Consider the following 25,698-nt stretch of genomic DNA (forward strand, 5'->3'; position numbering starts at 1 on the left):
CAACAACAACAACAACAACAACAATAATAATACAAGGATAAACTTAATAATTAATCATTAAGTTTCATTTTTATACACTTTTCTCCGTTCGACAATCTTTCTCGTTTATCCAAGAAAAGGAGATATTATATTCAGGATTGAACCAGGTCGATGTACTGCACGACACCGAGGGAATCGAGTGACGCCTCACTTCCGTCGGGGTGAGTATCGTCGCTTTATTTTATAAACCCGAATAAAAAAAGGAAAAAAAGGCAAGAAAAAAATTCTACCCAATCCTTGGGAACTTTCGCCGGGGAAGAAAAAAAAATAATCGACGAAGAAAGCAACCCTTCTTCGTTTTCCTATCCTCAATACTCAGTCCCCCAACCCCCCAACCCCCTCCGCCGTTAAAAGATCTCGTTCCGCCCATTTCCTACGTTTTCTTCGAAAACGAATTTTCCGTAGGGTTTGCGCGTTCGATGATACATCGGGTTGGTTCTTTTTAAATCTTTACCCCCTTTAAACATTTACCGGATACCGTATTTCCATTTCACGGTACTCACTTCGTATTGCATAGAACTGGGATTTTTAGGACACTCTAAAAAACTTTCTAAACTCTCTCTTTCTCTCTCATCAGACTTATCCGCAATTGGAAAGTTAGGAAAGGGCCTTTGGCTTTTGGTTTTTTCATCATTTTATCCAAGCATTTTCGAATGAAACTACCTTAATACTTGTTCCCTACCAATCTATCCACCTACTTCTAACGTCGAGCATGTTCTTTGATCGTTAACGCAATTACCACTCGGCTGAAACATTCATGATGACGTCTTTCTGTACCTCTCATCTTGTAGAAAAACTTCCCTCAAAGAAGATACACGTTTATTCACTCATTCTCTCTCTCTCTTTCTCTTTCTCTCTCTCTCTCTCTCTCTCTCAAATAGATTCTCTCTTTTATCATTATAAATCTTTTCTTCTTTTCCACGCTTTTTTTTTAACATTAAATAATCATTCAAATGCCTAATTAGAAAAGAAAAAAAGGAATGAAAAGAAAAGAAAATAAATACTTTTTCACTTCATTTCCTTCCTTCCTATTTAATTATATTTTTCTTTTCTTTTTCCTCTTTCTTTTTTTTTTTAATTTTTTTAATACATATCAGGTAGAAATCACGTTAGCTTATTCGCTATCATCTTTCTTAACAAATTGGAACGAGGCTCTTACGGGTACGTAAAGCGGCTATCGATTTCCATAATTAATTTCCCGATGCCGTGGATATAGTTAATCCTGGCTGTACAGCAACTCTCATTCCCTCTCTCTTTCTTTTTCTTTATTTTCCTCTCTCTCTCTCTTTCCGTCCGATGGTCGAGACGCGGCGCGTAATGAAATGCACCCTTCCTCCTTTTGCTTCTGTTTAGGCGACATTATTATTCCTCGGGCCGACGAGAGCCGGCGGCGCTGCCAACTGGGAGTCAAAGTATTCTCAACTACGAACTGCTACCGAGAGCGGCTTACGTATCGTCGAACAGGGAATTAAGTACATAGTACCGTCGTCCTTGTCGCTACAACCGAGTATATACACTTTCTTATCGAATTAAATTTTAACGCTTACTCTTTTTCCATCCCTCTTCTCTCTTTCTCTCTGTGTTTTTTTTTCCTTCTTATTCACTCTCTTTCGTTTCTCTTTGAGGAACGGAGTCGTAATTGAAAACGGGTCAGGCACGTTTTACGCGTCCTATCCAACGACGACTACCACCTACCTACCTACCTACCTACCTACCTACCTACCTACCTACCTACCTACCTACCTACCTACCTACCTACCTACCTACCTACCTACCTACCTACCTACCTACCTACCTACCTCGACGTCAACGTCAACGTCGTTGGTGATTTTCGTCACAGTGCAACCCAACGCACTGTGTTTAACAACATCCAACCGTCAACGTTAAGCTCACTTTGAACTTTTACCTTGCAAGCACTTCTTCTGGCATTTATTTTCATATGCCTCTTTAATGACACCGTTCGTCTCTTTTCTTTTTCTTTTTTTTTCCTTTTTTTTTCTTTTTCTTCTCTTTCTTCTTCTTCTATGTGCCGTCAAACCTTCTCCCTCGATAGGAGTGTTCAAAAATGAATATATTAACAAATCCTCCCCCTCTCCGAACCTTCTCTACCGTCGTCATTTCTTTTCCTTTTTTCATATTTTTTTTCTTTTCATCGTGGATCGGAAAAATATCACTTTGAATATATTTACAACGTTGATATTCGTTGATTAAATATATTATATTCGTGTTTTTGAACGATTGAAAAATGATCTCTGTACGCCGACGAATTTCATTCTGGTTGTTTTAATTATTTCGTGGGATTTAAATCGTCTAACTTTCGTGAGAGTTTTCCCTTGAGAGGAGAAGAAGAGAGGAAAAATAAGAGGAAGGGTGAGAGAAAGAGGGATTTGATAAATGAAGATGAGATGCCTGCAGAGATGCATTGAGCATCATCGATCAAAAACCACTGGATGCTTCGTTAATCCTCTCCTAGTGCAATTTCCGTTCGACCAAATCGTCCTCCATGATTTTATTCATTCCAAACTAGGTAGTTGTACGTGTCGAATGGTTGGTAAGAGGGTTCACCGTTGCCCACCATTTCGTTTTAAAAACGTTTTACCAGTTTTATTTACTGTTACATTACGTACATTTTTATATCCGTTATATTCAAAGATAAATCTAAAAATATATATATTACCTTTTATCAAATGTATATAATATTTCTTATATAAAAATTAGATATTCTATATATTTTATTATACAATATATCAATATATTATAAACATAATAGTATATATAATATATATAACATATATACATAATGAAGGAAATTTTTAAATAAGTCCGAATAATGCTAGACAATTTCGTAATTTTGTTAAGAAAACCAAACCACCCCATCCCCTAAAAATTCACCAATTAACTAATATTCGTATCCATTTACGGAAAATTAACTTCCCAAATAATCGGGTTGAATTTTCTCGGAAAATCGTCAAATTTATCCACACGGTGGTGCGACTCGTTCAGAGACACAAACTCGCAATTAGATGAGCGGAACATTATCTTGTCGAGTTGTTCGAACAATTCGCATTTGTTAACTATATATATATACGTATTCCCATATATGCCTCCTACTTATCTCCCTACCATGTCCTCCCCACACATACATAAACACATACATACATACATACATACATACATACACAATCCTATACTATATACTATTGTCGAATGAACGAATCGCAAGAGGCAATCTGAGAGACAAGACGATTACTTATTCCCCCTCTGTCTGTCTCTCCCATCACCTTGTTCCATTCCTCTGTTCATACTAGTAGCGTGTCCGTGGATTTGAGTTAATTCGACGAAATCGCGTGACGAAGAAGAAGGAGGACTTCCCAAACTAACGCAACAACAAGGCTAACCTTATCGCGTTGAATTTTCGGACCGCTTATTACAAACAGAAGAGAGAATAAGAGAGCAAGAGAGAGAGAAGGATGAAACGTTCGTAGATTCTCATAATATATCGTCGCTCGGTAGCTGCGGAAATATGCATTTACGAAGGGTAGTGAGAAGGGGTGGTTTTAATGGGTGGTGGTACTAGCGTAGCTAGCAGTAGTAATAGTAGTAGTAGTAGTAGTAGTAGTAGTAGGAGTAGGAGTAGGAGGAGTAGTAGTAGCAGTAGAAGTAGTATTACGATGAGGAGGGGAAAGAGAAGGAGGTGGGAGGGGGGGAAGGTGGAATAGGAGTAGGGTTATATAGGATCGGCGCGCCGGAAATCACGGTGGAAAAGGACGGTGGAAAGCGCGCAAGAAATTTTAATAACCGGCGATACGATCGAGTCTGCGGCACACGGCTGGCTTCGGTTAGGCTACGCTAAATCACAGCACACCTGGTGCTCTTACTATTCCCTTCTCTCTCTCTCTCTCTTTTTCTCTTGCTTTCTCACTCACTTTGAGAGACCAGGATAGATGTATGTATTTGCCTGTGCACACGCTGGATTACCTTCTTTCTTTTCCTACCTACCAAACGTACATATTCTCTGTCTCTTTCTTTATTTTCCTTCTGTTTTTCTTCCTCTTCTTCTTCTTCTTCCACTTTTTCTTCTTTTTGTTCTTCTAAAGAAGTCTTTGGCTTTACTGCTCGTAGCCTAATCTTCTCCTTCTTCTCTTGCTCGTTCATCTGCTGCTGCTTTTTCTCTTTCACTTCAAGTCTTTTCTTTAGTTGTCTTTCTCTCTCTCTCTCTCTCTTTTCCTCTCTTTCTCTTTCTCTCTTGGTCGTTCTCCGTTCATCCATCTCATTCTCATCCTCTCGAATTAAGCAACCCCAGAACCAAAAGGTTCGTGGAAAAGGCGAAGGCTATAAATATGACGTGGAAGGTCGAATAGGGCTGAGAAGAGAGAGAAAGAGAGAGAGAGAAAGTGAATGGGGAGGGGTGGGTGGGGGAAACAGGGGCTGAGAGAATGGAACTAAGAAGGAGACTCACTATCCTCCGCACAATGCGTATCGCGGCAATCCTATTTTCAGAGATACTTATCTCTCTCTCTCTCTCTCTCTCTCTCTCTCGCTCATTTGATCTCTTCGAACCATCTCTACTACCATCGTTAAAATCAGAAGGGGAACTTAACCGTTCTCTGCTTCCCTATTGGCACCTCGAATTTACCACTAAATGCGTCTCTACCTGTTTTCTTTCAACTCATCCTTCTTATTCCTTTTTCCTTTCCATCCTCCTGAACGATTTTAAATGCCACGTAGTAGAATGGTGGAGGGGCAGGGGGAGGGGGTCCAATCTTCGTGCTCAAACTTTCGAGTTACGAGATAAATCAACGTTGTTCGTTTAAGTATGTTTTAGGGGGAAGAATAAAAAATTGAGGGGGGGGAGGATGGTAGTTTCTCGAGTGAAAAGAATTCGGCATTCTTCCGTATATAGTTTGAAAAGTCTCTTATTTCTTTTCCTACTACTATTTCTATCTTTATACGTTTAGCAGAAACGAAATCTTAAAGTTGTCCGAACACATTTTCGACTATTATCGAAAAGTTAGCGGACATTAATATCGACTGAAGAATGAAAATAGTCCCTTTTGGTGACTCACTTTAAGTATACACACACACATATATATATATATAGTATGTAAAACGTGGATGAAGGGAGAAGGATTTGCTTGGTCAAATTTTCGATTCGATCGACCAACCGGACTTAGCTAGTCAGTTCATTCGACGTAGTAGAGTAAGTAAGTATCTACCACCTAACTGCACCTACGAGATGGTCTATGCACTTACACACATTACACACACACACACACACACACACATACGTACGTACATAGATAGATAGATAAAGAGAGATAGATAGACATATAGATAGGTAGGAGTATACCGTTACCGTGAACATAATAGAAATCGATGGGCCGCCGTTACCGCACGGCTTTCGTCCTTTCAACCAGGGCCGACGATCGGCGCGTTAAGTCGCGCGTACGTTTTCAATCACTTGCCGATCCACGAAATAGTTCTACTTTACGATCCCCCATACCCTGTTTGAACAGAACTTCTACCTTTCGGTTTAACGAAAGAGAGAGGAATAGAGATAGAGATAGATAAATAGGTTAGATAAAGAGAGAGAGAGAGAGAGAGAGAGAGAGAAAATAAAATGAGAAGAAAGAGCAAGGGAAAGAGAAAGTTACAGAAAATGATAGAGAAAGAGAGAAAGAGTTATATAAAGAGAAAGAAAGAGACAAATAGAAAGAGATAAAAACAGAGAGACAGAAAAGTAGAGAGAAAAAGAGGAATAGAAACAGAAATAATGTAAGAGGGAGATAGATAGGGAACTAAAAAGAATGAGAAAAAAATAGATAGATAGAAAGTAATAGATAGAGAAAGATAAGAAAGATAGAGAGAGGATGAGTTAAGGCTAGAGAGAGAGAGAGAGAGAGAGAGAGAGAGAGAGAGAGAGTAGCCGGATTCCTGTAGACCAGTCTTATGTGTTTATATGTTCACGTATACATGTATCCACTTATGTATCCATTTATGTATTAGTGTACACGTGAGTTTGTAGTATACCGATTACTCTTGCTTCGCAAACAGACCGACACGTCTCTACAAGAAAATGGACAAGCGAATTACATCAATCGTCCACACGACACAACGGAGACAAGAAGAACAAACATAATAAAAGATAATGTTATCGTTTAGAAGAGAAATCTTGATGGAGTCTTTAACTAAACGAGTCGACAAAAAACTGCAGATCCAGGGGTTAGAGGTTAAGGTGGAGGTGTTGTCGTTCGATAAACGATCAACACTATTTTATCGGTTGTCGATGTGTTTTTTATTTTCTTTTCTCTCTATTGATGCTAAAAGCACACACATACACATGAATATATATAAATAAATAAACATAGGTAAACACATCGAGAATAATTGATTTCGATCGGAAAGCATGCGATTTACGTTTCCTCTCTTTTGTTCGATCCTATCGAATGTAACTCAACCTATGAAACGTTCCTATATCATTATTATATTATTAACGCTCGTTATGCATACATATATACGTATACACACATGTCCGTGTATATTTTACAGTTGTATTATGTTCACTATACCCTCTGTGCGTGTTTGTGTGTACTTCATACAAAATTATGCGAAGAGGTGGACGCTATCGCGAAATTAGAAAAACATTGCCCCATTAAATTATTCAACTCGGTCGTTATGTAAATTTGCCGAACGTTAATGAATCATTTATATCCTCGCTATCGTAAATTAATCATCAACGAATATTTTACGTTCGAATACGATCTTCTCGATATCATTATAATCGACAAGATGGGAGTTAGGAAGAACAAAATCAAGCTTTCTTCTTCCTATCCCTCTTTCTTTCTTTCTTTCTCTCGCTTTGTTCGATCCCTTCAGGAAACGTCGACGTTCTTTCGAGCTAGGTACGCCAAAGAAAAAGTTAATATCGTTGAATCGGTGCTAAAAGCGTCAAGAACAATCGGTCGCCTTGAGCGTGCCCGGACCATTAATCAGCATCGACGAATTGCCGCGTTGGAATCTCATAAATTGCAATACAACCTCTCCCTTCCTCTTTTTATTCCGTTTACTCTCCTTTCCTCTCTCTCTCTCTCTCTCTCTCTTACTCTTTACTTCTTTCCAACCTGCGCACCCTACTAGCCGCCCCTCTCACGCCCCTTTACTACCCCCCGCATAGTCAGGTCGCTTATCGCACGATTTATTCGCGCACGCGTGCACGTTTCGCTTTATAGCAAGGCTTCTCAATGAGGGAAGATTTATTGGCGAACTTGTTGGTCGTGTAAAATAAACATGGCCACGCTTAACCGTTCCCTATTTTATCTTTCTCTTCTCGAGTCTCATACGAAAAGAATGTATAGGTAGAAGGTAGAAAGGTGTTAGTCTCTAGAACATATATTTTTTTTCTTCTATTTTTATTATATCTTTTCTTTTTTTTTCTTTCTATTTGTTCGTTTGCTATTTTGATGTTTGTGTCTTTTTTTCTTTCTTTTCGTTTCGCTGTCAGTACATTTAATTGATTTTCATATCGGCATTTCTACCATTTCACTATATTCGCAGTATTTTTTGTATTATTATTATTATTATTATTATTATTATTATTGTTATTGTTTTTCTTTTTTTTATTTAGGAGTTTTTATTTTTTTTTGCTTCTTCTTTTTTATGATTTCATATTTTCCGAGCGCTTGTTGTTCAATATTATTTGAGAGATGAAAATTATATTTTTTATTAAATTTTTATTCCCTTTGATATCCTTTTCGATATATATGTATGTATAATGCATAAAGCGTTCCTGGTCTCTGATTTTGTTTTAAATATAAAGATTATTTATTTTAATATTAACAAATATTGTATTATTGCTTTATTTTAATATTCCTTATGACATATATTTCTGTTATGTGTTAGATATTGTTTTAAACATATATATTATTATTTTTTTTATCCTATTCGCTGCGTTTTGATATTCTTTCTATTCTTCTTTGTATCTAATAAAAATTATTTTTATTACGCTGAAGATGGCAACACTAAGTAACTTCAAAATACTACATTATAATAATAATAACAATATTAGATAAAAATGATTTTCTTAATATTAGTTAATACATATTCTTATTGTTTGCCGCTCTTTGTCAGATAAAAGTAAAATAAATATTTATTCACCTTACTATCCGTCGTCTATCGTTCTTTCATACTTTTTTAAAACTCTCTTCCCTCTCTCTATCTCTTTTTCTCTCTTTTGGTGTATGTCTTTCTCTCTATGTCAAGTTAGGTGAACTTGCACTTTAACTCTGCACTCCTCGAAGAGGTCCGCGAATATCGGGTTTTGCTTTTGTAACGACGCTTTGTGCTTAAGGCAGCATTGTTTACCGGTTGTTCCCTGTCGTTCCCCTGGACCCTCTTTCTCTCTTTTTCCTCTGAGGTGCTTACCAAGGAACTCACTCGCTCATGATTCAGGAAACACGCTCGTAGAACGTTTCTTTTGTCTCGAACAATCGTCCCCCATTAATTGAATCGAACTGCCATGTATGTAAGTATACTATATACATACATACATACAACAAACATACATATATACCTACAAACGTACCTATTTATTTTCTTTAAATTCGAGATTTGATTATCCACGAGCACAATGTCGCGATAATGAACGCGAGAACGGGACGTTAACTTTCATGGGAACGTACGTTACGGATATATATATTTTTTTTTCCTTTGGTCCATTTCAAAACGTTTTTTTCAAATGCGTCTCACGAGAAGAAGAACAACAGCTAACAGCAAAAAAAGAAAAAACGAAAAACCAAGGCTTGATGTGGTAGGAGATGAAAGTCGAAGAGAGAGAGAGAGAGAGAGGATTTTATTCTCAACCCGATGTTCGTCATTTGTTTTATATCCATTCGTCAAAATTTAATGACGCGCGAGAGATGATGTCCTATGCGAGGAATTATCTTCATTTTTCTTTCTTTTTACTTTTCATCGTTACTCTTCTTCTATGAATAAAAAGACTCTTCCGTTTTATTCTCCTTTTCTTTTTTTTTCTTTTTTTTTATAATGAAATTCTCTAAATTCCAAGTTCACATCATTCGTCGAGTTTAGAGATAGGAAAAGAGAAAAAAAAGAAAAGATGTGTACAGAAAAAAAAATTACTATGATGTTTGACGTGAAAGGAATGAGACTAGAAGTTCTTTTACTGCGTTAGCTTCTTTTATACACAGTGTGGGACATTTAAAATACGGATGGGATGTACTAAATAACTTCGTTATTTTTCTACATTTTTACGAAATAAGTGCTCAAAACAAAATGATGCTAATGAAAAATGTAGTAAAATAGTAAAATATTTATATTGAATATTATTAAGAAACTGTGTGTGTGTGTATGTGTGTGTGAGTACTAAATTATTATAATGTAATCGGAAACCTTTTGCGTTTGTTTCTTAGAGATATTTAAATTAAAACAAAAATCAATAATTTTTAATAGAAAATTAAAAGATAGATCAATTACCGTAATAAAAAAACATTTAATTCTATTTCAAACAAACAAAACTAATAATGAAACTCGAAATCTTTGAAACAAATGTTCTTGACAAAAAGAAATTATTTTACTGATACAAAATTACTTCAAATATTATAACATTGTTATTCAAAATGTTTCCATAGAACCATAAATAACAGAGATATTAAAGTATTCGGATTAAAAAGGTTCACCCTGTATATATCTAAATACATATGTGCATATATAACATACACGTGCCTATTCTTGATATTTCGAACGTGAGATACTTCCTACGCTGTTTTCTTCTTTAGCTAGTGCTAGCCCATACGCATATTTAGTCTTCTAATCCTCTATACGGTGGCAAGTTAATTCCGATATACGAGGGTCCTCGTTGAAAAGAGAACTCAACCGTATTATTCTCATGCGTTACGCACCGGATTTCTCCCTCGAAGATTCCGTTACTTTCTCTCTCTTTCTCTCTGTCTCTCTCTCACATGTCTATCGATCATTTTTTTCCCTTTTCTTTTTCTCTTTTCTCTCTCTTTCTCTCTCTTTATTATCTCTTATATATTATACATAGAAACCTACATGAATACATGATGGAACACTTGGATTCATAGATCGTTGGATCATTGTAATTCCTACTTCGAGATTGATAGCGTCTTTACTTCTCCTTATTTATTTTTCTTTTTCATATCAAATCCATTTATGTATATTGTATGATTTATGCATACGTAAAGAAATATATTTGATTTAACGATGTGGATTACAATTGTATTCGTTTTGTGGATATTAAATTGTTACGATGCATAATGTATAATATATGCCAATAATCGTGAAAGTGGACTAATAATTCAAGTATATTAAATCAAACAATTGAAAATGTTTATTTTATGATTTATATTATAATATAAATAGTTGTTATATGTAAATAATACGAAATAAAATTTGTTTACTGGTATATTTTATAATATAGATAATTATAATACAAAATAAATCATAAAATCTACTTAAAAAAAGAAAAACTTGTTTTATTAATGTTACATATATGGAAATATGTCAAAAGTCATGTATATCTATAATTCGTAGGATCATTAAAATTCCTTCAGAGACATCGATAACTTTTATTTTATATATTTCCCATACTACGTTAATTAATTATTTATTTTTCTGAATATATAATGTATACGTACAGAAATACGTGTGAACCAAGTTTATTCAATATAAGGAAATTAAAAAAAAATTGATTTTGCGAATTGATTAACTGAAACGAAATATTTCAATAAATTTTAATCAAATTATTATTATGATATCGTTTTTTAATTCAATAATTTATTTTAATTTTTCTATTATGATTTGCGACAAACCGACATACTCGAAATTTTTGCGGGACCACCGTTATGGAATGTTTTTGAACGTTAAATATCTAGGATTAGATGGAATTAAAGTAGCATGAAATATAACATTCCACGTTGGTATCGTTCAATCGATGCCAGAAAATCTATCTATCGGAATATATCGAACGATTTAAATATCCGCAATCGGTTATTCGAATCAAAGTTCGTGTTTTTAATTAGCTCGAGTGAATCGTGCTGAAATTAAAAAAAAAATAAAAGAGAAAGAGAGAGAAATTGAAAGTAAATGAGAGAGAGAAAGAGAGAGAGAGAGAGAGAAATTGAAGGTAAATGAGAGAAGTAGTAAAAGAGTGAGAGAGAAAGAAAGAGGGGTAGAAAATTAGGAAAAAGGAAAAAAAAGAAAAATAATGAAAGAGAGAGAGAAAGAAAGAGCGTAAGAAAAATAACGAGTAAAAGGAAAGAAAGTTAATAAGATAGAAAAAATTAGTAAAAGAAAGAAAGAAAGAAAGAGAGAGAGAGAAAAAAAGTTAATGAGAGAGTTTATAAGAGAGTGTGCAAAAAGAGAGGAAAAAAAGGAAAATAGAGGGAGAGAGAGAAATAGTTATATAAAGTATATAAGAATGAGAGAGAGTATACAAATGAGTAAAATAGAATGAAACAGAATGAGAGAAAGAAATAAAGAGAGAGAGAGAGAGAGAGAAGATGTGAATTAGAGAGAAAGTAAACGAGAGAGAGACTGACAATGAGAGAAATACTCGGAGAGAGAGAAAGAGAAAGAGAGAGAAAATGTGAGTTAGAGAGAAAGTTAATGAAAGTGACTGATACTCAAAGAAAAAGACTGATTGTGTGAAATAGATAGAAAGAGAAAGAAAGAGAGAGAACGAGAGGTGAATATCCAGTTGACACACACACCTTTTCAAATACTTAAATCGACGCGGCGATGTGCATCGAACGATGTCGAAGCATCGAACTGGTCGCGTTTCCCTTCTGGAAATCGTCAATCTTCTTGCATTTCTTTTCCTTTCTTTCATTCTTCCCCTATTTTCTCGTTCCTTTACTATTTCCTTCTTTTGCGCCGAAGCGTCTTCCTTCGATTTGCCGCGAGCGATTTAAAACAATCGAGAAAAAGAGTCTTCTGAAATGTAATTGCCAACGCGATTTCGTTTGAAAAACGTTTTTCTTTCTGTTAACCGCGTTACGTATACACGTACACACAACGTATGTACCTTCTATTTATATATGTGTGTATACGTTATATATATGTTTGGTTGTGTATGTTTGTGTGTGTGTGTATGTGTGTGTGTGTGTGTGTGTGTTTGGTGGAAAGTGCAATAAGTATTACATATACGCGTCGATCTCGATAAGGTGAATTTAAAGTGTTGGCGTGCAAGTTTGTTCGTGAAATAAAAGGTGAAAAAAAAAACGAAAAAAGAAGAGGGGCGGGGGTAAATAAAATAAAAGGATTGAAAAAAAAGAAGAAAAAAAGAAAATGGAGGTGGAGAAGAAAGAGGTGAGGTAACTTCTCATTGACTCTTGTTCAAAAGTTTCAACTCCGATTACGAGGCGCACGTTGAAGTTATCGCTTACCTACGTTTTAAAACCATCTCTCTCTCTCTCCCTCTCTTTCTCTTTCTCTCTCATTTTAAAACGTGTTTCGTACTAATGTTTCCAAAACTCAAGGCAAGTTGCAGGTACGATAAAAGTGATATTTATATCGTCGAATCACGAGGTAGTTCGGTGTTCGAGAAAAATATCGTCCCTTTTGCCTCGCGATTTCGTTCACTACTTTTTTTTACAATTTTCTCCTTTCTATTTCTATACCAGAAAATGCACACAACTACTACCGTATCTGTCTCTCTTATAATACTTACTTACTTACTTACTTACTTACTTTCTTTCTTTCTTTCTTTACTACTACAAAATACCTCCTTTTCAACCCGGAATAAATCTTTTTCGACGCTGAAAATGTCCTTCCTTTCTCTATTCGTCTCCGTCTTTCTATCTTTACATCTCTCTTTCCTTTTATTTTTCTTTTTCTTTTTATTTTTCTTATTGCTATCTTTTCCTTTCTTTTTTCTCTCAATCTTTTTCGAAACAGAAATATATTTCTTCGAGCTCGCAACGACGTCGACGACGAGAAAACTGTTTGATCTTGACACAGAATGTATATAAATTATTAAACAGGAAGTGTTCGTCGATAAATGTTCGCGTTGATTGACGACAGCACATTTGGAATTATTTTAAAAGAGAAATTAATTATTTAATGTAAAACGTGTTTAACGAATACATGGTTTTAAATAATTTCTACGTAATATTTCAAACGAGAATTTACCATCTAACGTATAAAACAGTTTATCGTTAAATTTATTATCAACATGTTCGTGCGTTGTGCAAACCAATTTGTTCACTACAAAAATTATTTTACGTAGATAATCTTTACGATTCTTTTTCCTTTTCGTTTTGTTCTACCATTTTTTCCTTCCTTTTCGAAATATAAATGTACTTCTTCGAGCTTACAACGACGACAACGACGGAAACTATTTGATCTTTACACAAAATGGATATAAATTATTAAATAGGAAGTTTTTGTCGATAAATGTTCGCGTTGATTGACGACAGCACATTTGGAATTATTTTAAAAGAGAAATTAATTATTTAATGTAAAACATTTAACAAATACATGTTTTTAAATAATGTCTATGTAATATTTCAAACGAGAATTTACTATCTGACTTATAAAACATCAAATTTATTATCAATACGTTCGTAGGTTTTGTAAACCAATTTGTTCGCTATAAAAATGATTACTCGAAAAGTCGAATGATTTTTTTTTACAGATAATTTAAAAATAATTCACAAAATTTTCATACTCAAATAAAAATCAATGTTGAACATTTTTCCGAACAAAAAATTCTAATTTAATTGCATAGAAAAAAAAGAAAGGTAAAAAATAAAATGGTTAGAATAAAAGTAAATTTTGAAATTCGCGATTGTAAGTACTTGTATTTGCTATCAAAGTAATTTTTACTTACACACTTAAAGTGCACGCATACACACACACACACACACACACAGACACACGCAAAGAAGTAATAATCTTGACTTTCGATCAATGTATCAAACGGAAACACGCGAGCGATTCTCTTTCTTTCTCCTTTTATTTTGCCGATTGAATTAGAGAAATGGAGAGAGTCGATATACGACATTGGCAATACTAAAAGGCTTAAATAACGGTCGTTGGAAAATACTTGGGGTGGTATTGGGTTGAGAATGAGAAAAGGAAAGGAGTTCCATGCGGGCGTAACAGTGGTAGAAAGAAAGAAAGAGAGAGAGAGAGAAACAATAGCTCGATTGGTTTCCCTCGCTCGTCGAGAGTCAGATAAACTACGTACTTTCATATTTTTCATCTCTTTCTTTCCCAAGGAAAGAAGGAAGCCTGCCGTGAAGCAACTACACAACGACTACGACGACGACGACAACGACTACGTCGATGGTAACGCCATTGACGAAGGGGTAGTTTTCCCTCTCTCTCTCTCTTTCTCTCTCATTTTCCTTCTTCAGTTACGCAGACGCGGTTTATCGACTACTACGTACATAATATATATATATATGTATTTATGGTAAATAAAATATTGGTATAAATTAATAAATGAATTTATGCTTGGGTTTTCGTTGAGATTATAGATATTGGTATATATTATACATTTTGGTATAGAATAAATAAATATTTATATAGATAAATATTATATGGATATGTATGTGTGTGCGTGTGTTCATTTACCGATAATAAGTATATTTATTGGTATAAATTAATAATATTATATTTGTTTTTTTTATCGTATTATATATTACATTCTATATCCCCATGTAATATATAATTATTTAATTAATATTATATATACATATTAGTTTGTGCATTTATATTTAATTAGAAACAAATATGTGTATAATATATTATAATATAACATATATATATTTATTTTTATTTATTTATTTATTTATACGCAAATATTACCATCAATCATAATCCTGATTATCAAGATAACAAACATAAGTAAACCTTAAATGGAAACATTAATATTTATCTGCGTTGCATCAACAACTTAAATAATATATATGCAACCGATTAAAATAAAGATCTCTTCTATATAAATATATACACGTGTACATGTCTCTTTAAATATGAGTATACTACAGTATACTGTATAGTAAATATATATTACTTAGGAGTACGAGAGAAGCGTTTCGTCTCGTTTCGTCTCGTTTCGCAGTAGCTCGAACAATTTCTCCACTTCCACTCTCTTTCTCTCTCTCTCTTTCCTCTTTTCTCTTTGTTCGTTCGCCGTTCGTCTCGGCTCCGGATATTTGTGCGGATTGCAATTGCAGACGGCTTTTTCCCACTCCATTCAACCCCCTCTTTCTCTCTCTTCTTTCCTTGCCACCCTCTTTATCTCTCTCTCTCTCTCTCTCTATTCCTATCCCTCTTTGCTTCCGTGTTTTTCTTCCCACACTTGTTCTCCCTCTCTTTATACCTATCTTTCTTACTCTTTCATGCAACAAAACCCCACGTAAAGCAATATTTTACTTGGTCGCACGCGCAGACTTCCCCAGCCGCAACGAAGAAGACAAACCACCATTGCTACGAGGGAGAAAAAAAAAGAGAAAGATAGAGAGAGAAAGAGAGAGGGAGAGAGAGTAGGACGCAAAATGGTTTTGAGATGCCCGATGACCGATCGAGCACAATTCTTCTTCCCCTTGTGGAAATACGAAACGGACACGCGGGAACAGTCGATGCGTTAATCTCCTACGCAACCCCTTAAAATAGCTTTGCAATAGTCCCGTCCAAATTCAAGCTCGAATTCGAGCTCGAGTTGTCACGCTACGAGTGTGTGTATATAGGGTGGATCGTGTCAACGTCAAGTATTTGATCTCTATTTGATTCTATCTCTTGGTTCATTACTACCTTGTCGTCATTCGTGTATCTTCTTCCTCTCTTTCTTTTCTTTCCCCTTATCTTCTTCTTGTTTTTCTTCATCTTCTGAATCGTCTCTTTGAGCATATTCCAAGCATATTCCTTTTATCTTCTATGTAACATTCAAACTGATTTATTCCTTCGTCGTTTGATAAAAGACATATGCGTTTTAGCCTGGAAGAATTTAACAAACTTTGACTTTTTCTCTTTTTTTATTTCTCTCCTTTTTTTTTTGTTTTTATTTTTATTTCTGTCCCTATCTGTCCTTTTAATACAAGGATTTCCTATAACCAGTTCTGAAGAATAATAAAGAGAGAGAAAGAGAGAGTGAAGGGGTGGGAAAAGAGAAAGACATCGTCAAACTGATAACGTTTATCTGGCGAATACGAAAAACGAAAACGAACTTTCTCTCCCTCGTAATTTAGAAGATAATATTACTGGCAGTGTAAACTCTCAACGAAGTATAGTAGCGGATCCTATGTATTCCGAGCCGCCTCCCGGCTTTTTGATAAAAGTAGCAGAATAAGTTTGTGTTTCCCGGTCTGCCACCCTTATTTGTTCTATCGGCAACGTACAATCGCGAGCTTTTCTTTCTTTCTTTCTTTCTTTCTTTCTTTCTTTTTATTTTTTACTTCTCTTTTATTATCTCCAAGAGAAAGAATGTCGAGGCTTTACCGTTGATGTTCTCTTCCCCACCCACCTATCCCGCTCTTCCACTTTTCCTCTTCTTCTTCTTCTTCTTCTTCTACTTTTATCCCGTTTCTATACTCTTCTTACTATTGTACTTACTCCAATGTGAAAGGTCTTCTAGGATTTACAGAGCACTGTCAACAATCCTTTATCGGAAGCGTTCTTTGAAGGTCGATGAATTTGACGTTTCATCGAAATTTTATTATCCACCTCTTTTCGCGAGATATGACGTCGCGCAGACGGAATCGATACTTCAGTTTTAATCCTACGTTATATTATCGGATTTTCAGTCTCTTCTTATTACTCTTATACCTGGATATATGAATAGGTATATATGTGTGTGTGTGTGTGTGTGTATGTGTATGAATTATATATATATAATATATACACATAAATTCTCTATGTGCATGCTCGAGAAGAATACGCTAATATACAGGATGTTTAAAAATATGTCAACATAATTTCAAGGTTACGCTAAAGTAAAAAAATGATTACTTGTTTTCCAAATTAAAATCATTTTTGTTTTTCGGTAATTTATACAACTTTATAGATCTCTTATCTCCCCCTATGATAATTAAATGAACTTTTTTTTTGTTTTCTTATTTTAATATACTGAAACCACTCATGAAGTTATGTCAGCATGATTTGAAATATTCTATATGTAAAAGTTTTATTAGATAATTTATTCTTATAACATTACATACATTATTCAATAAATTATTTTGCATCTCTCATATTTCCTCGTATAAATTTAATAACAACAATATTATAAATCGTACATGTTTACGTACCGCGAATAAACATCTTGAATAAAATATTTCAGCGATAATGCATGAATAATATTTCTTTTCCATATCATTAATTTTTATTCAATAAATTAATTCACATATCTGATATTTTATTTCATATATTAAATATTACTTAAAAAGTAAGAGTGTTACTATAATACGTTTTTTATAAATAAATCAGAAATAAAGTACTTTCGATAAAGTACTTTCCAAGATATTGCTAGTTTTCATATTACGTATTTTTGTTCATATTAGGTACACTTACCCTATAAACGGATAAGATACACAAATTTCTATATATATGTATTACACATACGCACGCACACATACATACGCGCGCCTATATTGGAAGGAAAGGTTTTTCGAAATAGCCGGACGGAATGGTGGAATAAAGTAATTTGCAAGATAGCCGTGGATAGATTTTTCCTTACAACAGGGTTCCTGTCCGCAGCTCGTTCAGGAGCCCCTGGTTTGCTTCTTCTGTGAAACTATATTTCCAAGGTAGGAGAACGGTTAACGTCGTTTTTAGATAGAAGATAGGAAAATGAGTCCCCCTCTCTCTCTCTATCTCTTTCTCTTTTTTCTCTCTCTCATCCAAGAGGGAAATATTTCCTAAAGATTTTTCGATCTACCGGCTGGATCTACGATCTGGATCCTAGATTTGGATACTTTCTTGCACTAGTAATATCTATATATGTATGTACGTGTATTCCAATATTTTTAGGATGTATCTTTACCTATTACGGTTCTTACCCTTCTTTCAGGATACTCTTATCCTCTTGATTCACCCTCCCTTTTACTTCTACCTCTTTCTCTCTCTCCCTCTCTTTTTCTCTCTTATCCTCCCTTTTTTCTCCTGTTCTCGACACCCTCACAACGACTCTTCGAGGAGAAGTCTTTTCTCCAATTTGCATAACTTTCCGGCAGGCACGTCGTACTCTGAACAAGGGGATTTCGATGAACCTAAATATCTTTTCCTACGAAGAGAAAGAGAGAGAGAGAATAGGAGAACAAGAGGGGGAAAAAAGGGTGCCTGTTGATCGTTTTATGAAAATTTCACGCTACCTTCCGCTTTAAAAGAGAACTCGGAAAAGGCCGATTTTAGGTTCGACTTCTTTTTTTTATTTATTTTTTCTCTCTCTTTTTATTTTATATAAATATATATATACGATCTATTAACGCGTTGACCGACATGATGGGCACTGGTGACCGCAGATTGTTTTACTTGTGGCGCCACGGTGGTCATCAATGACCGGCATACGTTGAATACTTATAATTGTAAACATTGAATGAACGTTTGCGGTTAACGAATTTTAAATATCATTGTTAATTAAAAGAATATTTTGAAATAAAAAGTTCACCATTCAACGATATTAGAGATGTTCATTAAAACGTTCTATATTTTATTAAAATAAAATCAACTCTGGTATTTCGTTCGTAAAACGGAACTAAAATCTTTATCATATTATATAGCATTTAATTTCCTGTGTTTAACCATCGTGTATACTTTTATTTCATAGAGGTGCATTTATTTTTACGGGTTATAATTAATCGTCTAACAGTGTATCGTATTAAAACATTTCAAGCATAAATAAGATTGGCTAATGTAATTGGCCGCGATACACGGTAACCATTTTTGTCGGATTTTTGTAGAAATATTTGTCAAGAAATATTCTGAAAACTTTTATCAAGTGTAATCGAGTGAACAAATGCGCTACAGTAACACCAGCAAAATAAACGCTCTACTTATAAGAATGTGATTTTATATAATAAGAAAATACTTTATACATCGTTATATTATTCAAATAATGAAAATATTCTCATGGCATCATAAAGAAAATATCTGAATTGCGCATGGTATTAAAAGAAACGGTAGGAAAATATTTGACTCGTAAGTTTAATCTATCAAACAATTTCTATTTTAAAAGTCCAGTTTTTCTAGACCATTTTTCCCATTTTTATGGAAAAAAATTACATGCCAGAATCCAAGCTCCTAATTATCCTTAATATGGAATATTATGAGAAGCGTTCGTTCACTCGTTATCAAATTTAACGATCGCCAGCAGAATGCAGTCAGATGGTTGAGAAAGATCGACAGACGGTTTTAAAAGGCGGACGATTTTAAAGGGCGTTAAATTTGAAAAGTTGGGATTGGTGGTGGTAGAGGTAGGCAGACCGGTGTCGAATTGAACGAGCAGCCGCTGCCATCACTGCATATTTTCTAGCCTAGCTCTTTTCCTAGCTAGCTAGGCTAGGCTAGCAAGCTTGTTGGTGCTGTTGCCACTGCTGCTGCTGCTGCTGCTGCTGCTGTTGGGAAATGTAAATGCGTCCTTTTTCTTTTGGTGCCTCGAGGGAGGCGGAGAGCGATCCTTTTCGAACAGGTGGCAGGCCAGATGCGGTCCAACAGGTAGGAAACTGAACGACCACGATTCTCTCTCTTTCTCTTTCTCTTTCTATCTTTCCTCCGCCATGTCCAGAAATGCATAAATTATAAACTCACGATATCTCTTTGAATCATACAATCCAAATATCGATATCTGAATTATGTCCTTCTTATACATGCATACGTACATAGTATATTTACATATATAAATATTTATTATCTTGTTTTCCTTAATATTTTTTCTTTAGAGGTTTATTTTGTTTTTAGTTTTTCTTCATTGTCAGATTCAAATCTTTAACATCCAAAATGCATTTGTCATTCTTTGTTAATAATCATCTACATCTATACCTATGATTATAACAATGGACTGTGAATAGAAAAATTAAAACAAAAATTTATCTTATGATATTTTTTTAATATTAAAATTGTTTAATATTTTAATTATAATAAATATATATATTATATTTATAAAATAAATCGTAAAATTAATTTTTGTTTTATTTGTTTAATTTATACTACTGTCATTTCATTTTTTTCATTTATACGAATTGGATTAATTTCCATCTCGAATAAGTGTGTTGGACAAAACACCAAACAAATTTTAATTCTGTTCTCTGACTTTCATTTTGACTTTTCTGATGATTGCCTATACGTTTCTCTCTTTCTTTTTTTTCTTCTTTTTTTCGGGAAAAAAAAATTAATCGAATTAACATGTCGACGCAACGATTCGAACGATCATTCGTTTACTCGCGGATTAATTTCATTTCGTGTCTCGACACTCATATTTCCGAAGTTGCCTCCCTCCCGCTAGTGCTTTCGTCATCGATAACAGTCAGCCAGAATATTTTTCATTACACCGCCGCGTCGTCCTACTTTTCGAAGTTCGTTGGAATCGTTTCGACGAAAAACGTTCAAATTTTTCTCCCTCGTGTATGTCTACGAGCATACACGATAAAAAGTATTCGAGCATTGCTACAATTTTTGACGAGAGAAAAATTATGAAACACTTTGTATATTTATAAACACAAAAATTGCTCATTTTTTGCTATGTATATACATAATTATATGGAAAAACAAATTTTTTTTTTTATTTCTTCTTTTAAACATTTAACAATCTATCGTTTAATTATGTTAGCATCCAATACAAGCAATCTAAAAAAATTAAGAATGAAATATTTAAATATCTCCGTTATTTATAGTCTTTTTTTATTGGAAATATTGCTATCCCACGTTTAATTAAAAATTATTCGAAAATATTTTAATAAAATTAATCGATCATTTATTTATGGTAACGTCCTGTTAAAGTGGAAAATTCAGATTAACACATTCACTTGTCTTTGTTTCTTTTTATAGATTTTATTTTATTGAAAAATGTTCTACCTCGTATTTTACTAAAAATAACAAAAAAAAATGTTGAAAAATGTAAAAGTTATTAATCGTTAAATTATATTTACATTCTATGTATTCAAGTGGAGCATTTAAAACAGAACATTTAAATATCTTCGATATTATTTTTTCATTGAAAATGTTCTCATCTCTTTTATAATAAAAAGGAAGAGAAAGAAAATTCGAAAATATTAAAAATAATCGATCGTTTAATTATGGTTGCATCCAATATACGTAAAACGGAACATTTAAATATCTTCGATATTATTTTTTCATTGAAAATTTTCTCATCTCTTTTATAATAAAAAGGAAGAGAAAGAATATTCGAAAATATTAAAAATAATCGATCGTTTAATTATGGTTGTATCCAATATATGGATGAAATATTTGGATTAGAATATTTAAATATTTACATTGTTTATGGTTGAGATTTGATTGAAAATTTTGCAAGCATATTTCTAATAAAAAAGAAATGTACGTGGTCTTCACGCAAGATAAAAGTAAAACTTATATTATCATATGGAAAATAATCAATTAATTCATATATACAGCAAGTGTCTCTTAAAATCGTAAGTATTGATATAACTGTAAGAACAGAGGGGGGAGGGGCAGAATACCCGGTTTTTTTATATTTAATACAATTGATCATCCTTTATATGTACTGTTGTTTAAATGTTTTTTAATATCAGAATAAATTTAATATTCATTAAAGTAAGAATAATACAAAGTTAATTTGTTTAAAAAATTACATATACTTCGAATATTAAATAATTTCTATCTGATATTTTATTAAATGAAAATGTTCAACTCAAAATCATCAATGACCAGGAACGTTAAAATGAAATGTATTTTAGTTTAAACAATCGAGAAGATATAAGTAAAATACATTAGATAGATTTAATTTACTTTAATTGATTGATAATTAATTGAACTAACTAAATGTATATTGTAATTTAAAAGCACGGAATATAAGTTCGACTTACCATCTTCCTCGAAATCCACCGTTAGATTGTCTTATTATCCTCTTTAAAAGTTATTTTATTGATTTATTGTTTATATGACTTTCCGAAGATTACATATTTATAATGAGAATAATAATAGTAGTAAATAGAATTTCCTCTTTCAGAAAGTCATATAAACAATAATCAATAAAAGAACTTAACAGAGGACAACAAGACAGTTTAACGATGGATTTCGAAGAAAACGAACATCAAAACTTATATTCCGTGGTTTTAGACTATAATATACATATCCTTCAATTAATTAATAATTTATTTAAAGGAGGAGCGATCAGCTCATCGATCGGCGACAATACACGATTTCTAACGCATTTAATATTGATAAAAACCCAGTTAAAAAATGAAATTATAACTCTGCAAACTAATTTAATCTTACGAGCTAAAAAACTTGATGAAGATTAATTTATGTGAATCGATTTTTTCGTATTTGAAATTCACGAATATTAAACTTACTGATTCCTATATTGAAAATTCATAATCATCATTTTTACCTGGCTACTGGTACTAAATTATGAACGCTTTGTTGAAGAGATGCAGACGCATACTTCCCATTAATTATATTATAAGAAAATCAAATTTAATTTGTATTTTTTTCTGTGGTTATTTTTTAATTAATATATATTAATAAAATATCATGTTGGTTTAATACCATTTTTCCCTACTGTCATCTATTAGTACACAAGAAACATATTTAAATGTGTTAGATAATGAGATTTTAATTGATAGATTGCGATCTATTTTTATAACAAAAAGTCGATCGCATATAGAATAAAATTAGTCATTCCTAATTTAAGATATTTCGAATATTCTTATGATATAACGTATCTCATACATACACTCACACACATTAGAATTGTCCATAATTTCGTTCAACCCGAACGAATTGATAGACTTTGTTGAGTTATATCTCACACTCTCTACAAAGTTTCACTTGAAAAAAAGATGCAATATATAATAATAAAATATATATTAAATTGAACATAATTCTATATAATATATAATGATAAAACTAATGGATAGTTTGTGTAATTATGATTTCAGAACAGTTTCGGTCGGGAGGAAGCTCATATGGAATGGCATCGCGTGGATCCTCGCCGAGGAGAAGGGGGCCGATCGCAATAGCGATGCTCGCCGTTTTGACGAGCGTCGTCGTGTCGGGCGGTTTTTGTCCGCCACGATGTCGTTGCGACGACGAAACCTTAAAAGCATCCTGCGCTTACGCGGATTTCGAATTCGTGCCAATCCAGCTGAACCCGGAGATACGACATTTGGATTTGTCCAACAATCGGGTCGCGAACCTACACTTGACTTTTGGTTTCTACGGTAACTTGGAGAGCCTTGATTTGAGCTCGAACCTGATTCGTACTCTTGGTACGGACAATTTTGCACTTCAAACGCGCTTGTTAACCCTCAACGTTAGTTTCAATTCCATCAGGACCATTGCAAAGAATGCTTTGAACGGTTTGAAATCGTTGAGAGAATTGAACCTGGCTGATAACAATATCACGGAGATGGACGAGCAAGCGTTTAAATATACCAGCGAGTTGGAAGTGCTCGATCTCAGTGGGAACTCTATCACCAGTTTGCCAAAAGATCTGATGAAGAATCTACACAAGATAAGAACGTTGGTTCTCAAAAGAAATTCGCTTCTAGAGGTACCAGCCGATAACTTAGCTTTGGCACCGAGCCTGGAGAACGTCGATCTTTCGGAGAATCTGATTCAAGAATTAACCAGAGACTCCTTGCCGTCCTTACCGTCCTTGGTCTCGTTGAATCTAGCGGACAATGTGATCCGAAGTATAGCCGACGACGTATTCGATCGATTGCCAGGCTTGTTGCGTCTCGATCTCTCGGGAAACAATTTGACTTCGGTCCCAACTGCTGCATTGGCCAGACTTAACGTTCTTTCCAGTTTGATCCTCAATCGAAATCCCCTTGGTACTTTACATCCCGTAGCCTTTCGCAATCTTTTCGAACTGCGAAGCCTAGAACTGGACGATTGCACGCTTGAGAATATCCACGCGAGAGCGTTTGCCGATAACGTTAATCTCGAACGTATATCCATGGACGGTAATCGTGAATTAAAGGAATTACCTGGACGGGTATTGTACAGTGCGAGATATTTAAAATCAGTTTCTCTGCGTCATTGCAGTCTCGCGACTCTTCAACCAACGCAGTTTCCGGTTGACGATCTCGCTTTGCTACGAGTCGGCGGGAACCCTCTCGTTTGTAACTGTTCGGTGCACTGGCTCTGGAACGTTATCAGAGCGGAAGAACAACGTAACGAGACACGATTGGAGCTCGACACGAACGACATCGTCTGTACGGACGAGGAATCTGCTGGAAAGCCACTGATCGCCCTACCGGAAGGATCCTTACGTTGCAGATTGAGTCTTCTCTATCTGGGCTTGTCCGCGACTGGTTGCCTCGCGGCAACAGCCAGTATCCTGGCTTTGATAGCTCATCTTACGAGAGCCAAAAGGAAGAAACGATTGGCTTACGCGGCACCTAACAGGCCGGAATTTTTAGTTTACGTTGGTAGAAGTAATGAAGATATAGCGAAGAACGCGGAATCCTGTAACAGACGATTATTAGCACGGCACGAGGATACTTCTTATGACACGCCTAGAACTAAAACAGTTGTTAGGGTGCCTAGATCGCAAGATCGCAACATTTACGAGACACCGAGATACGCGAGACCCGAACGACGATTAGAAGTGATAGAACCACCTACCTCCATACCCGGTGTTCATGGAAGACAACAACAACTACAACAACTACAACAACAACAACAACAACCACTACCACATCAACAACAACAACAGCAACAACAACCACCGTTAGACGAAGGTGTCTACGCTGTAGCGGATGTAACCGGTCTTCGAGAGGAACCACCGGAAATGTTATCCCTTTATCGTATGCAGAATACACGAATGAACGTACAACGCGCCGATTATGGTTACGATTATGACTACGATTATGATTACGAGCCACCGCTTCCGGACAAGCCTCACGTTGTCTTCGTTTGAACGAAAAACGGAAGGAAAGTGTATGTTAGATGAACAAAGATAGAGATAGATAGATAGAAGGGATGAGAGTGAGAGACAAAGAAAGAGAAAAAGGAAATAAAGAGGGAAAGAAAGAGAAACAGATAGAGAGAGAGAGAGAGAGAGAGAGAGAGATAGAAAGAGAGTTTCTTGATTCCGTTGTACGTTAAGAATGATCTCGACCAAATCGAGATTCCAATCGCGCTTTTCCAACAAATATATATCTCTCTCTTTCTCTCTTTCTCTTTCTCTTTCTCTATCTTCCCCTCTTTCGTTTTCTCTCTTTCTCTGGTCGTTTCGTTCGACAAGAACAGCTGCGCTTCTTCGATCTTTTCGAGAACGAACTTACTCGTTTGGGAATGTCTGAGATAACTCGTCGATACGTACATATTGTGTGTTCTTTACCCCCCCCTTCCCTCCATCCCCAATACGTACGCGTGTGTTTGTATATGCGTGTTATACATATTTATATCTATACTAAAGGTTTGATTTTGTTTGAGTTTATTTTTTATTCGATTTTTCTCTTATCCCCGGCT

General features: G+C 34.7%; 1 protein-coding gene across 2 annotated transcripts; it reads left to right on the forward strand.

Moving 5' to 3' along the window:
• On the forward strand, window positions 1–25,224 carry LOC122514020 (leucine-rich repeat-containing protein 15-like). Of its 2 annotated transcripts, none has more exons than XM_043630617.1 (2): window positions 1–200; window positions 23,157–25,224. In XM_043630617.1, the coding sequence occupies exon 2, from the start codon at window positions 23,189–23,191 to the stop codon at window positions 25,142–25,144; it is 1,956 nt and encodes a 651-aa protein (XP_043486552.1). In that variant the 5' UTR covers window positions 1–200; window positions 23,157–23,188; the 3' UTR covers window positions 25,145–25,224. The 2 variants fall into 2 exon arrangements, with proteins under 2 accessions (XP_043486552.1, XP_043486560.1); XM_043630625.1 differs by having other exon boundaries at window positions 23,162–25,224.
• The last annotated feature ends 474 nt before the right edge of the window (window positions 25,225–25,698 follow it).

This window comes from Polistes fuscatus, unplaced genomic scaffold (genome assembly GCF_010416935.1).
Source record: "Polistes fuscatus isolate 324 unplaced genomic scaffold, CU_Pfus_HIC Scaffold1, whole genome shotgun sequence".
NCBI classification, from domain to species: Eukaryota; Metazoa; Arthropoda; class Insecta; order Hymenoptera; family Vespidae; genus Polistes; species Polistes fuscatus.